General features: G+C 50.6%; 6 protein-coding genes across 6 annotated transcripts; 4 read left to right on the forward strand and 2 right to left on the reverse strand.

Annotated features, from left to right (window-relative positions):
* Positions 1-651: 651 nt before the first annotated feature.
* On the reverse strand, positions 652-2,141 carry M437DRAFT_37276 (uncharacterized protein; the record flags this gene model as incomplete). The annotated part of the gene is made up of 3 exons (XM_041019599.1): positions 652-1,704; positions 1,752-1,883; positions 1,938-2,141. 3 exons carry the CDS (start codon positions 2,139-2,141, stop codon positions 652-654), a joined length of 1,389 nt encoding a protein of 462 aa, XP_040884450.1.
* A 571-nt stretch (positions 2,142-2,712) lies between these two features.
* M437DRAFT_36106 (uncharacterized protein) lies at positions 2,713-4,603 on the forward strand (the record flags this gene model as incomplete). The annotated part of the gene is made up of 5 exons (XM_041019383.1): positions 2,713-2,758; positions 2,816-3,304; positions 3,358-3,730; positions 3,783-4,444; positions 4,500-4,603. 5 exons carry the CDS (start codon positions 2,713-2,715, stop codon positions 4,601-4,603), a joined length of 1,674 nt encoding a protein of 557 aa, XP_040884451.1.
* Positions 4,604-5,840: 1,237 nt separating this feature from the next.
* Positions 5,841-6,958, forward strand: M437DRAFT_61834 (uncharacterized protein; the record flags this gene model as incomplete). Its single annotated transcript, XM_041023988.1, has 6 exons — positions 5,841-5,913; positions 5,998-6,023; positions 6,159-6,181; positions 6,244-6,374; positions 6,461-6,747; positions 6,797-6,958. The coding sequence occupies 6 exons, from the start codon at positions 5,841-5,843 to the stop codon at positions 6,956-6,958; spliced, it is 702 nt and encodes a 233-aa protein (XP_040884452.1).
* A 797-nt stretch (positions 6,959-7,755) lies between these two features.
* M437DRAFT_37855 (SAICAR synthase-like protein) lies at positions 7,756-10,693 on the forward strand (the record flags this gene model as incomplete). Its single annotated transcript, XM_041019729.1, has 2 exons — positions 7,756-9,789; positions 9,839-10,693. The coding sequence occupies 2 exons, from the start codon at positions 7,756-7,758 to the stop codon at positions 10,691-10,693; spliced, it is 2,889 nt and encodes a 962-aa protein (XP_040884453.1).
* A 536-nt stretch (positions 10,694-11,229) lies between these two features.
* On the reverse strand, positions 11,230-12,879 carry M437DRAFT_38303 (WLM domain-containing protein; the record flags this gene model as incomplete). The annotated part of the gene is made up of 2 exons (XM_041019810.1): positions 11,230-11,442; positions 11,746-12,879. The coding sequence occupies 2 exons, from the start codon at positions 12,877-12,879 to the stop codon at positions 11,230-11,232; spliced, it is 1,347 nt and encodes a 448-aa protein (XP_040884454.1).
* Positions 12,880-13,435: 556 nt separating this feature from the next.
* On the forward strand, positions 13,436-14,365 carry M437DRAFT_37471 (RNA methylase; the record flags this gene model as incomplete). Its single annotated transcript, XM_041019633.1, has 5 exons — positions 13,436-13,515; positions 13,566-13,664; positions 13,721-14,013; positions 14,069-14,274; positions 14,327-14,365. The coding sequence occupies 5 exons, from the start codon at positions 13,436-13,438 to the stop codon at positions 14,363-14,365; spliced, it is 717 nt and encodes a 238-aa protein (XP_040884455.1).
* Between the last annotated feature and the right edge of the window lie 180 nt (positions 14,366-14,545).

Consider the following 14,545-nt stretch of genomic DNA (forward strand, 5'->3'; position numbering starts at 1 on the left):
CTTCTTATCCAAAGCGTTGAACGAGTGTTGATCTGGCAAGGAAATAGGACAGTTCAATGAGAGTATCGTGATGTTGCAGAACAACACAAACTGCGATGCCGTTCAGTCATGCTGGAATCAGCGAGGGCTGGAAGTTGCAACCCGCTGACGACGCTGCGAAGTTCGTAGCTTAGAGGAAGGAGCTATTGCTGCCAGTCAGCAGATCCAACGAGGAGCTCTTGCCAATTAAGCAGTCACATCGCAAGACGACTTCGAGACCGACTTTGTTCATCGTGCCTCTTTTCTTATTGAAACCAATCATGCAGCCTCTTACATGATGATGCTATACTTTGGTGATTGGTGTCTCTGACAATCGGCTCCAAGGTCTTCAAGCAAGAATCAATCCATGTCTGGATCGCGTACTGTGCAGATTTCACACATCTGCCTTATAAGCTCTACCATGGGCAGCAACGACTTTGCACCATAATGCGAGCCATCTGGCAGCCAAGACTCACGTTAGCACCATATCATAGCTTGTCTCGAAAGAGAAGACGGTGTTGGTCTGTGGTACGATGTTCGAAGAAGGATGGAGGGTAATCCCAAAACGCGTTGACAGTGAGAGCTTTGCCAAGTTTGCACAAATCTTATGCACCACCGAGTCATATACATAAACTACCATCCTCGCCAGCGAGACCAGACGTCTACAATCTTGTCAGGCTCAGAACTATCGCCATCGACCACGACATAGTAACCGAAGTTCGGCCCAGCCATACAAGCATGATTGGGCCATATCATCACCTTCTCGCCAATCTCGAGTTTACGCATGCCGTCCGTTGGTCCCTCCCAAGTTAGATTTCCATGCTCTTGAGAAATACGTCCGACAATCCAACCTGTCTTGGATCCCTCGGGGTCATATACTGATGAGCTTTCAGCAGGGGCTGAACCACCTGTCCAAGGCGTTACTACTCCCCATCCCGGGTAACTCTTGCATGGCTCTCGAGCGAGCACTATTGAGCCAGCGGCGATCAACGCCTCCGGCTTATCTCTTTCATCGTACGTACTTGCCACTTCGACCAGAATACGTAGACCTAGGTTCTCCATGGATAGAAGCGGTTTTCCATCAACAGTGGTGGGACGAGCGCGTGTTGCAAGCTGTTGCATGTCCAATACTGGATAGACACCAGCATGTATCTCGACATCGTACGTCTTCTTGACTTCCTCAATAAATGTTCGGAACTTTTGGTTCCACTCAGTCTCGACAAGAGCGTTCTGGACAGCCGTAGCCGTCGGCGTTGCTCCAAGTGAAATCGTAAGCCTGCCTGTTGAGTCCTTCGGCAGAGCCTGTGTAATCTGATCCGCGCCCACCTGTGCATCTTTGACCTCGTTCATGAGAAATTCAAGAGCCTCCTGTGGACTACTGGATCCATAGCTTTCGCCCATATGAGCGTAAGCGCCGACCAGGCGAACTTTTGGCGTCTGTGCAATTGCTCGTACCAAAGGTTCAATACTGACGGATTCAGGGCGCAAACCAGCTCGTGGGATTGGAGCGGCAATCTTGATATGAAGAGGAACGCACCCTGGCCAGCTAGAATTGTCCAAGCTTGCGAGATGTTTCACTTGCTGAGGATGATCGACAAAGAGTCCCACAGCCCCTTCACCTAGTACACGTGCAACTGCTGCAAGGCGCGGTATGTGAGAGAAGGCAACTGGTAGCCCATAGAGAACCTACACGAGGTTAGATGCGTTGGCGAATGTGGCGTAGAAAGACTTACATTGATGCTCGCGCCTTGTGACTTGCATTCAAGCAAATATGGTATAAGGTTCTCGATTTCTGAGACGGTGGAAGCTATCAGTCTGACGTCTTTGGACTCGTGGCCCATTTGGTAACGGGCGAGCTCATTGGTCTTTGGCAAAGATTAGTCCGGTGTTCCATGATGGACGAGTACAAGATGCCGAACTTTATGAGTCTTGACGTGTGCACGAAAGCCAAGTTTCAGAGCTTTGGTTGCTTCCAGCATTGCCTTACAATTCCTTTTGATTGGAGCGAGATCTAGGACCGCCGCAGGAGTTGGGATCTCCTTGAGATTCTTGCCAACATACTGTAGCTGCAAGGCCGCCTTTGATGGCGATGGATAGAATGAAGGAGCGGAGAAAGAAGACATATTGGCGCTTGAAGCGAAAGGAAACATAAATTGAGCCATTGAATCCTCAGGAGCTGGTATTTATATATTCACCAAGTCATTGGCGTGTTATCTCGGCCAAGCTGGCCGGGCGTGGAGATGCGGACAAACAAAAGTCCATCACGTTCTCATCATGTTGAGTCTGTTCCCATCCTCGAGCCGCAGCCACGTTCCCATCAGTATCGCTTACTCCTGGTATGGAAATGCTCAAGGCGTAAGGAAGACATCCGTCGCTACAGGGTTTGAGAAGCTTCTAAGGTCAGCTCGCAGGTCGCGTAAGAATATTGAAGCATTGCAGGACATGAAATTGTAAGAACGGCTGCATGTGAAAAGAGCGGCGCTTCTTGAGCTTTCGAATGAGGATTGACCGCCGCAAGCTCGGACCACAGTGTTATGCTGGCTGGATTTCTGAAAAGTTGCGGTTGGAGAGACACAGAGACGACCGCATAGTCTCCACAAACAACCCAGTCCTCCGTTCTGTGTACATACTTGAATTCAGGTCTAGTCTGGACATACACAGCACTCTGCTGGAATCCTAGGAAATCACAGCAAAATGTCGTTCGGTGGTCAAACACCGACTATCGTTGTCCTCAGAGAGGGTGCGCTTCACCTTGTATCTTATGGCGCCCAGCAACCAGCTAACTAGTCAAACTCAGGCACCGACCAGTCGCAGGGCCGTGGCCAAATCGTTTCCAACATTAACGCTTGTCTCGCCGTGCAATCGACTATCAAGTCCACCCTGGGCCCCTACGGAGGTGATCTCCTGCTCGTCGACGAGAATGGCAAGCAGACCATTACCAACGACGGTGCCACTGTCATGAAACTGCTTGACATTGTTCACCCCGCTGCCCGTATCCTCACCGACATTGCCCGCTCGCAAGACGCCGAAGTTGGAGACGGAACCACATCAGTCGTCGTTTTGGCTGGAGAGATTCTCAAGGAGATCAAGGAGCACGTCGAGCACGGTGTCAGCAGTCAGACTATCATCAAGGGCCTGCGAAGAGCCAGCACTATGGCTGTCAACAAGATCAAGGAGATTGCCGTCAACACACAGGAGAACAACCAGAGAGACATTCTGCGGAAACTCGCCGCAACTTCGATGAGCAGCAAGCTGATCCACCGCAATGCCGACTTCTTCACAAAGAGTACGTCGTTATATACGCGCGCTCCCTCAGGCGTCTGCTAACATACCCTACAGTGGTTGTCGACGCCGTCCTTTCCCTCGACCAAAACGATCTCAACAACAGACTCATCGGTATCAAGAAGATCACTGGTGGTGCCCTGCAAGACTCTCTGTTTGTCAATGGTGTCGCATTCAAGAAGACCTTCTCCTACGCCGGTTTCGAGCAACAACCCAAGGCCTTCAAGAACCCCAAGATTGTCTGTCTGAACGTCGAGCTCGAACTCAAGAGTGAGAAGGATAACGCCGAAGTTCGTGTTGAGCAAGTGTCAGAATACCAGGCCATTGTCGATGCCGAATGGCAAATTATCTACAACAAGATGGAAGCCCTTTACAAGACTGGCGCAAAGATTGTTCTCAGCAAGCTACCTATCGGTGATCTTGCGACACAGTGCGTTGATCCTGTTCAATTACCACAACATAACATACTGACTCTCGAAAAGGTACTTTGCCGACCGCGACATCTTCTGTGCTGGTCGCGTGGCATCAGACGACATGGAGCGCGTGTGCCAGTCCACTGGCGCCTCAATCCAATCTACCTGCTCTGACATCCACGAGTCCCACCTTGGTACCTGCGAAACTTTCGAGGAACGTCAAATTGGTGGAGAAAGATTCAACTTCTTCGAGGGTTGCCCTGGCGCAAAGACATGCACCCTTGTCCTCCGCGGTGGCGCTGAACAATTCATTGCCGAAGTCGAGCGCAGTCTGCACGATGCCATCATGATCGTCAAGCGTGCCATCAAGAACCAGAGCATTGTTGCTGGTGGTGGTGCTTGCGAAATGGAGGTCAGCAAATACCTTCACACCTACGCCGACAGCAAGATCCCCCACAAGCAGCAAAGTATCATCAAGGCCTTCGCCAAGGCACTCGAGGTCATTCCCAGACAACTTTGCGACAATGCTGGTTTCGATGCTACCGATATCTTGAACAGACTCCGCGTTGAACACAGAAAGGGCAACATCTGGGCCGGTGTCGACTTCCAGAACGAGGGCGTTAGGGATAACATGGCCGCCTTTGTGTGGGAACCCAGTCTCGTCAAGATCAACGCCATTCAAGCCGCTACCGAGGCCAGTTGTTTGATTTTGAGCGTTGATGAGACCATCAGTAAGCAAACAGTCGGCTTGAAAACTTACGAAAAACATGCTAACAAAAAGAACAGAGAATCAAGAATCTCAAGCTCCCCAGGCTCCTGGCCAACAACTACCTCCTGGTGCTGCCCAAAGGGCATTGCGCGGCAGAGGAAGAGGTATGCCCAGAAGGTAGACAAAATCTACCAGCAGGTAACGACGATTTTAAAAGCGAAACATCATGTAAAATTAAATCAAGAACATGACTGTCATCTTGTCATATGGCATGTTCAGAATACCAAAACATTGGCCAAATCATTCTTTCAGCACGACCACATGTATTTGTGTCTTCTTGGTTTTCGTTGTGTAAATGAAGACGATTGCCAAGCTGGAGGAGAATAAGATTCGATTGAGCAATTTTGAATGAAGCCTGGCAGAAGAATGAAAAGCAGCTCAGAAACCGGGACGCTAGAGATCACCTATATGCAGCACGGCGCGGCGAATTCGCACTTTCGTATGCATCGTCTTGAGTTGTCCTGCGCGCAGCATTTCAGACTCGACTATTATTCGATAAGAAGCACATCGAACAAGACTCGCAGATTGTATTGAGACCTTACGTATGAGGACCCTAGAATTGAATGCTATTTCCTCTACGGAGCTGCACAGTAGAGAACGATACATCATATACACTGTTTGTTCGCCGAAGAATGCGACCGACATCAACCTCTCCCAGTGTTAAGCTGGGTCGATGGATCACAAGACCTGAGGTGCAATCAAGGCTTCTCGCTTATGGCACAGACCATATGGAGGGATCTTGAGCTTGAGCTTCTCTCGAGGAAACACGTTTGCGAACGACACTCGACAGCGACATTCGAGCGTATATACGACCAGCAAAGGGCGATTGACGACTCGAGGTAAGTCCAGACCGTTATCATGTATGCCCAGAAAATAGGTCACGCGCAAGAGTGGACACGACCCGCGTCGATTGCTGAGATCTGGAACGAAACCATATAGTCCGAAGATGGTCTAGCGGATCGAAAGGATGATCTCGACATTTGGGCCTGTATGGGTCGAACGCACAACTCTGAAGTGCCATTAATTGGGGCTCTTTGCAAGCACAATAATGAAAGTATTAGTATAGTCGTTCAGAAAGATAAAACAGGAAAGAGATAAGTGTCGTGGAAAGCAACTTCCTCAAAATCACTGGGTGCTGTTCAGAGGCACGGCGGCGTTCTTCAGCGTGATTTTGGAGATTCCACCGATTGCATAAGAGTTTAAAACCGCTTTGGTCCCCGCACGCACCCCCTCCGCGCTCCCTCGACTTTCATCACGCTATCCCAAACATACAACCAACTTTGATTCCGCGCGTTCGACCCATCATTGGAATCCTCGAGACCAGCTCCATCATCCAATTATAACAACCACATATCAAAATGCCTCCCAAGAAAGCCGCTGCTGCCCCCAAGAAGGCTGCCGCCAAGGAGCCTGCCCATGCTAGCTACCAGGGTATGTACAAGCTCACAGACTTGTCGCGTCGCCGGCGCGTTTGTTTGGTCTGTGTCGCGAATGTGTGCTGATTCCAGATTACAGAGATGATCAAGGAAGCTATTATCAATGTCAGTATATCACATCGTTTACGCGTGTCGCCGAGATTGGCGGGTTCGCGATGATACGCGCAATCTTGTCCGGAATCTGGCACTGCTCTTCCCTTGTTCTTGGATCATTACTGACGCGTTCTTTTCGAGCAATAGCTCAAGGATCGTCAAGGAAGCAGGTCAGTCGCTTTACATTCTGTTATCGTCGCGTTTATGTGCTCGTTGCTGACTATGCCTACAGCCGTCAAGCTCTCAAGAAATACGTCCAGGCCAACAACAACCTCTCCAGCGTGACCGAGGCCGCCTTCACCAACCAATTCAACCGTGCTCTTGCCAAGGGTAGCGAGTCTGGTGTCTTCGAGCGCCCCAAGGGTAAGCAACTTCTTCTCGTCCTTCCATCCTGCCGAGATTGAGGACGGAGACCTTTACTGGTTTGATGCAACTCTGACATGAAATAGGTTCTTCCGGACCTGTCAAGCTTGCCAAGGCAAAGGCTGGCTCTCCTCCTGCCGCAAAGAAGGCAGAGAGCAAGAAGACCGAGACCAAGGCCACCAAGGCTGCACCAAAGACTGCTGCTAAGGCCAAGAAGACCGCTGCAAAGGAGGCACCTGCTAAGAAGGCTGCTGCGCCCAAGAAGGCTGCTACCAAGGCTGCACCCAAGACCGCTGCCACCAAGAAGACCGCCGCACCCGCCAAAGCAACCAAGACCAAGGCCAACGTCTCCAAGGTCAGAAAGAGCGCTCCTGTATGTCTAAACGCCTGTGTTGCCGTGTCTTGTACTAACCCGAGTTCAGGCTCCCGCTGTTGAGGAGAAGGCTCCTGTTGTTCTCGGAAAGACCAAGTCAGGCCGTGTCACTAAGAGCACCGCACCCTCAGCACCGGCCACCAAGGCAGCTGCCAGCAAGAAGAAGGCCGCTCCCAAGAAGGCAACACCCAAGAAGAAGACTGCCGCTTAAAGGGGGCAGTTCGATGATTTCTTCTACTGTCATGACGGACGAAGGGTCGTCTAACGGGCGTGATTGACAGGGCGTCCGGTGTAGCGATACGGATGAGGGAGCACTTGATGAGATACCAACACTGGGACTACTACGAGATGATTTGCTTTGCTTTGCCAGGGGTTCTGTTCAAAGGGTATGGAGGGAGGCGTTTGGGATTAATTCATGATCAGCTGGCTGTTATATTTGCTCAGCAGCAGCGGAGACATACGACATTAGTATTTTATCGCAAACACGTTGCTTTCTTTTTTCATCCACTTTCATCATGTTGATTGAGAAATGACGACGCGAGTAGTACAGTAAACAGAAGACGGGCAAGAGGGTTGCCAAGGCGTGGTCGGGCTCGGAAATGAGATGAGCAGCGAACAAGGGACGGAAGTTGCTTGTGCCGATGCTATACGAAGGGTCGCGAAGGTTGCGTAGGGCTGAGGGTGCACAGCCAAGAAGCTTAAGCAGGGCCGGCCTTGTCGAACGCGCGCCATCGTCTCGCACGCACAACGTCGTCTGGCACTTCGTCTCGCAGCAGCCTGTTGTGTGCATGCCGCGACTCTCGACAAAGACGACTCTCTGATATTTCCAGCCTCTCGATATTCCCACGACCCCATTCTCAGCCGCCGTCGGACCGCCCTCAGTCGACTCCACCGCCTGACCGCTCTCGTGTCGACGCATCAGCAACGCTGGCCCAATCCGCACGCTTGAATGTCCCAGAGGGGGACACATTGAGCAAGGTCACCTCCCCGCTCAATGCCGTCTACTTGATGAAGAAGGTCGACATGCCATCATTCCTGCCCGACGACCGCGACCTCCACAATTCTTTTTCTCCCAAATCCTTATCACCGCCCATCCCGACACAACAACAACAAACCCCCGCCGTTGACGCTCTTCCCGGAGCATGGCCGAAACCCACACCTGGCTTGCCTAACGGTTTGCAGCATGGAGCAGATAGTGCTATATCCTCCCTACCTAATGGACGGTCGTCAGAGTCGCACAGCACACGCGGGAGAACTGTCTCGTCCAAGGGTAGCATGCCCTCAATGCTATCATCAAAGAGTGACAACGACCTCAAGTCGCTCGACATGTCCTCGCTCCCTCGAGACGATGACGGCTACTTCGCACAAAAGCCAAACGGAGTCTCTCGATCACCAAACCTTTCCCAACACGCCCTTGCTGTACCAGAAGACGTTTCGCCAACCTCATCGGCCCTGCCCCTCCAGACAATGCCAAGTCCCGTCCTACCACCCGTGAGCGAGGCTGGTCCTTCTACCGCCGATGGTATGCTCCGTGTACCACACTCGACACATCGTGCCTCTTCTCCTCCGGCCTTCTCCCACACCTCTTCGTCCATGGCCTCCGTCTCGTCCCAACCTCCAGGTCGCTTGGTTCATCGACACACTCTTGAAGTCCCTAGTGTGGCTGGCCGCACTTCTCGTGACAGTCAAGCCCCCTCCACTCACGATGGTAATCTTGTCTCTGCCACTGGTCGTTTCTCACCCACCACTCCAAGCAGAAGGAGGGGTTCTTCTCAGCTTGTCCGTCGGGGAACGCGTTCAATACAATCAGATGCACACCTCGACGAAGTCGTTCCGGATGACGATGCTGTAAGGTGGGCCGAGCATATTAAGCAAAAGCGAGCGAGCAAGCGAAAGCGAGATGAAGACGATGAGCGCGTCGTTGTTGGCACCAAAGTCGATCAGAACCACGTCAATTGGGTCACTGCTTACAACATGCTTACTGGAATTCGCTTCTGTGTATCGAGGACAAACGCAAAAATCGACAGGGACCTGACCGATGCCGATTTTGACGCAAAGCACAAGTTCTCATTCGATATCACCGGTAACGAACTTACTCCCTCGGCCAAGTACGACTTCAAGTTCAAGGACTACGCCCCCTGGGTCTTCCGTCATCTTCGCCACAAGTTTGGTCTGGACCCTGCAGATTACCTTGTCTCTCTGACCTCAAAGTACATTCTCTCTGAGCTTGGCTCTCCCGGCAAATCTGGCAGCTTCTTCTATTTCTCGCGAGACTACAAGTACATCATCAAAACCATTCATCACGCTGAACACAAATTCCTCCGCAAAATCCTCAGAGACTATTATTCCCACGTCCAGGACAATCCTAACACACTTCTCAGTCAATTTTATGGTCTCCACAGAGTTAAGATTCCTTATGGGAGAAAGATCCACTTCGTCGTCATGAACAACCTGTTCCCGCCTCACAGAGACATCCACCGAACATTCGACTTGAAAGGAAGTACTATCGGTAGAGATTTCAGAGAGGAAGAATTAGAAAAGAATCCAAGGGCAACACTCAAGGATCTGAACTGGCTACGACGCAACCTCCATCTGGAATTCGGTCCAACCAAGAAGGATGCTTTCGTAGAACAGATGCAGAAAGACGTTGCGCTTCTTCAAAAGTTGAAGATCATGGACTACTCAATGTTGGTTGGCATCCATGATCTGCAGCGAGGCAACGAAGACAACCTACGGGACAAGACTTTGCAGGTCTTCCAACCTGGAGGTCACAAATCTGAGGATCAACCACCGAACATGCTGATGCGAACGCCTAGCAAGCTTGAAAACGCACGAAAGGCACAGGAGTTGCGAGAGCTCATTAAGAACGAAAAACCGATACCAATGGGCCAAAGCTTGGACAAGATGCCTGATGAAATGGCCGGAGGTCACAGGAAGCAGTCTTACTTCTACAGTGATGACGGTGGTTTTAGAGCAACCCACGAGAACGATATGCCTGGAGACGAGATTTATTACCTCGGAATTATTGATTGTTTGACACATGTAAGTTGACGAAAGCATGCGCGTTTCAGCATATACTGACAGACTATAGTATTCCATGATCAAACGCTTCGAACATTTCTTCAAAGGCCTGTCCTCTCCAGAGTCACAGATCTCTGCCATACCACCTGAACGTTATGGCGATCGTTTCGTTAGATTCATATCAGGCATCACCAAGTCGCGTGAGCGTGCAGAGGCAGAGAAAGAACAGCTCCTCGAGCAGGGCAGTGATAGACTCAACCAGGCCATTCACAACATCGAAGGCACTCTAGATGATCCCCAGCTCTCTGGCGTCAACATTCTTAGATCTTCGGACCACAACCCTGCCGGCACCGACAAAGTCATGCGAAAGGCAGAAAAACAAGCAGAAAAGAGCAGACACCGTGGCGCCAACGAGGAGGACATTCCGGATCGCGCTATCGGTGCAGTCAGAAGCCCTCATGCCGAAAATGACAACATGATCACACTGCCCGTCATTGGCGAGGCCGCAGAGAACGGCAGCCCCTCTTCCAGAACACCTACCCGCACAATAACTCCTCAACGTTCAAAGGAGTCTTTTGGTGGCCGTGACAGCAGCGCTCAGACTGCTACGCGAAAGGTCGAGAATGACAGCCAAAACCTTGGCGAAGTACCACCGCCTACGCCTCCAAAGACTGATGGGCCACCCTCTTCCAAGGAATCTATCGAATTCGAAAACCACGGACGTGCTGTCAACAATTTCAGTCGCCCACTAACGCCGCCAAAAGACGACAAGTACACTCTACGCGACCAAAGAGACAGACCACCGACGCCACCCAAGGACGAGAGATATAGCCTTGACAAGGCTCTGCCTCTACCGCCATCTCAAACAGATGGAGCCCACGAAGACGAGGTGGAGGCGTTGAGTACACGGGTCTCTGCTCTCTAGAATTTCCTTTGCTGTTTTGCCTCGTGTTGGGACTTGCATAATCGAGCGCGCAAAGAATCTACTTTTTTGGTTGTTGGGGATCTCTGGGGGCCTTCCTTGCCTATTGCTATCTGTTGTTTTCTCTTTGTCTGTGTGTTTCAACACTTTTTCATCTTCTTATTCCCCCTCATAGCGTGCGTTGTTTTTTTCTTCTTCGAGCGAAAATCCATGTCTCTTTTGTTCTCTTTGATCCTCCCCTTGTTGTTATATAGCCTTCCCCTTCGATACCACTTTTGTTGACGTGTACTCAAGAATGCAAAAAGCCGTCCTCTTCTTTGTTCTTCCCTCTTTTCAGCTGCTACAATGCATGGTTATGACAGCTACATTGCGATAATCCATAACATACGGGGTGAGCACGAGCAGAAGATAGGCATTATGAAAAGGAGTAATCGTTCTGTTCATGGAAGCAATGCTAGCTGATTATACACCCTTCTCATGACTTTCTTCATTTCCATTACTCTTCGTGTTGATCGTACCAGTCGTGCACACATCGATCCTCACTTCGGTTTCGTCGATCCGCAGAGCCCACAGACGCCATAGTCACCCGGGTTAACGTACCCGACATTCTGACAATCTGTGCTTGTACACTTCCAGCAGTTGGGCATAAGTGCTGGCTTGAGCACGTGGGAACAAGCCGCACACATAGCTGCCGTAGATTCGTTTTCGAGGGAGCAAATTCTACAGGTCGAGGAAGGAGCGACTGCTGGGCGCTCTTCCGGTTTGCTCTGGGTGGCGGTCGTGCCTACCTCGGTGCTGTTGATCGTCGCTGAGGAAGACGGCGCTGATGACGCTGTCGGCGCGATATAGTTGATGAAGTTCTTCTCGTCTTCGCTTTCTGTCGCCTCATCCTTAATATCGACGAGCGGCTGTTGTGAAGGGTTGCTGCCAGCTTGGATGCTCGATGATGACGGCTTTTCGGAGATCTTGTTCTCTTTTTGCTTGCCCTTCTCTTGCACAATGGCTGTGATGTCTTGTATCTCGTCTTCGCTATCCGTAGACAGGTCCTCTAGGACCGGCTGCGTCTTGGTTGGTAGTTTTGTGAAGCTGCGTGGCGCATCGAGGTCTTGGTCGTCGTCGCTCTCCGTTGAAGCATCATCGTCAGAAATCGTTTGTTTGGCTTTGCCTTTCGAAAGCGGTTGTGTCGATGAATTGGCATGCGACTTCGACGTAGCCTGATCGATCTCGCGCAGCTCGTCGAATTCTCGCTGCGCATCTTTGTCCTCTGAGTCTTCGTTCTCGCACACTCTGACCATGTTGCCATCTTCGGAATTCATAGTCCTCTCGATAGTCGTGTATTCATAGTCAGAATCAGTTTCGTAATCGTCGTCACTGGTCGTTTCAATCTTGGGCTCCGCCTTGACAGCTTCCTTCTTCACGTTTTCGAAGCGTGCCAGTGCTGCTGCTGCTCGGAGCTCCCTTCCTCGCTTACTGCCTGCTACTCTGGGTTTGACGGCAGGCTTTCCACCTTTCTGGCCAGCCTCGAGCTTGGCTCTGACGCCTTCATCATCTCCTAAGGCAACGCCATTGACACCAAATTTCTTTGCGATTCTTCGTTGTTGGCGCTCGGCATAGGTGATCTTAGGAGCATCTCCTTTTCGCCTTCTCTTCCGACCACCTGACGATCTGAAGGTACCACCACACAGACTGGCGGGTATATTGGCAGCCTCGGGCATGTGGTTGTTCATGTACTGTCCAGTGATGAGAGATTGACCCTTTCCCCATAGACCCTCGCCAGTGTATGCTTTGTCCCAAAGAACCTTCAGCTCGTCGGCATAGGCGTTTCTGACCTTCCAGAAAGCGCGAGAGTGGTTCATCTGTTTGCAATGTGCCAGCTCATGCATCATGACCATTTGCACGTGTTTGAAGGGTAGCCACTGGTTGGTGTGTGGAGCCTTGAGAACTAGTTGGATGACTTCCCCAGCGTTGAAATTACGGCCGATGAACTCAGGATTGGGTGGGTATTCTTCTAGTGCCATGACGACAATGTGGTTCTGTTTCATGATGGGATAGCAGATAGCGGCGACTCTTTCCAGAAAGTCTTGGGCCAGTGCCTTGTCCGGACTTTCGAGGGGTTTGATGAAGTTGATGAGTGCATTCGGTCTTTTCTTGCGCTCGTTGATGCGTTCGAAGCCAAGGACCTTGTTCATGTTCGACATGTTGTTTGTGGTAAACAGTGGCGAAAAGTCATGCGGCCAAATATCTTGACAACGGAGAAGACAGAGTGACAGACCTAGTCTAGGCTCATCAAAATAGGTCAGAAAGTATTCTTGGATTGGGTATTGGTCGCTATCGCGTGATTATCGCTCAATAAAGAGAGTGAAGGTAGAAGTCAAGACAGAAACAGGGTCATGGACGCAGCTTCCGCCTCGGCAAATCCTGCCGTTCGCAATATCATCTTCTGTCGCTGCCCATGTGCTCTTTCTTTAGCAACAACAACAGCAGCAGATTCCGTTTCATTATTCAAACAGTAACAACAATTTTCATCTGACCAAGCGTTGCTTGTGCCAACGATTGATCAATCCCCTCGAGACGTCGTAACAATCACCTTCTCGACATCGCTGATCGACCAATTTTTCTTCCGAACATTTCGCTTGCTTCCTCGACTGCCAAATCGCTGTACATCGGCTTGATAGACCCAGCTCTTACTTCTGTTCTTGAATCTTCCAGATAACACGCACAGAGAGTTTTGCAGAATTGAGGAACATGGGTGGTACGGATGAGCTGATGCCGGAAGGCGTCCACCACTACGACGAATCGTCAGAAATGCCCGAGAACATCCAGAAGTCAGTCAGATTGAGATCCGAAGTCGAGACAGAAACTGACCAGCCAACAGATACTGGCACCAACGCTATGATATCTGGTCGCGTTATGATGAAGGCATCTGGATGACCGATGATGTTTGGTTTGGTGTTACTCCCGAGCCGATAGCCAAGTATGTCCATCTTCCTTTTCTTCTTCTGACTCTCCTAATGCTGACATCTATCACAGCCGCATAGCTGACCACATCAAGACCGGCGGGCCCGAATCAAAATCCATCATAATAGATGCCTTTGCTGGTGCCGGCGGCAATGCCATTGCTTTCGCCCTTTCTGGTCGCTTCAAACAAGTCTTCGCCATTGAGAAAGACCCTGCAACCCTCGCCTGCGCACGACACAATGCAGAAGTGTACGGCGTAGCATCAAAGATCTGGTGGATTGAGGGCGATTGCTTCGAAGTTCTTAAGAAGCGTCTAAAGTCGTTGGCCAAGGATGCCATCGTCTTCGCCAGTCCACCATGGGGAGGTAGGTCTCCACGTTCAGTGGTTTTCCTTGATTCATATGTTGACACTTTGGATAGGTCCCCAATACGTTGACGACAACGTTTTCGATCTCAGCACAATGCAACCTTACAACCTCAAGCACATTTACGACAGATTTTCAGCATATGTCCCAGATTTCGTGCTCTTTTTACCTCGGAGCTCCGATCTGAACCAGCTGGCGAAGTATGCGCCTGCCGACAAAAAGCTAGAAGTCGTACACTACTGCACAAATGGTTCTAGCAAGGTAATTTGCGAGATTATATTGTAGTGAGTTGTACTTTGCTGACTTGTTCTAGGCTCTCTGCGCCTACTTTGGTGAATTCAAGTTTCAGTGATGGCGATGAGGCGGAGCACATACACATAATCACAAGGAGACATGACAGCAAAGATAGACCTCTCTACAACCTCACTCAGACAGGAGATGAACACTCTTGATGTTTCTAAGTCCACTGATTTACGTCGATACACCAGCTACCAAGCGTCTGATTAGACAATATGCGTTGTTATCATTACTC

This window comes from Aureobasidium melanogenum (genome assembly GCF_000721775.1).
Source record: "Aureobasidium melanogenum CBS 110374 unplaced genomic scaffold scaffold_1, whole genome shotgun sequence".
In the NCBI taxonomy this organism is placed as follows: Eukaryota; Fungi; Ascomycota; class Dothideomycetes; order Dothideales; family Saccotheciaceae; genus Aureobasidium; species Aureobasidium melanogenum.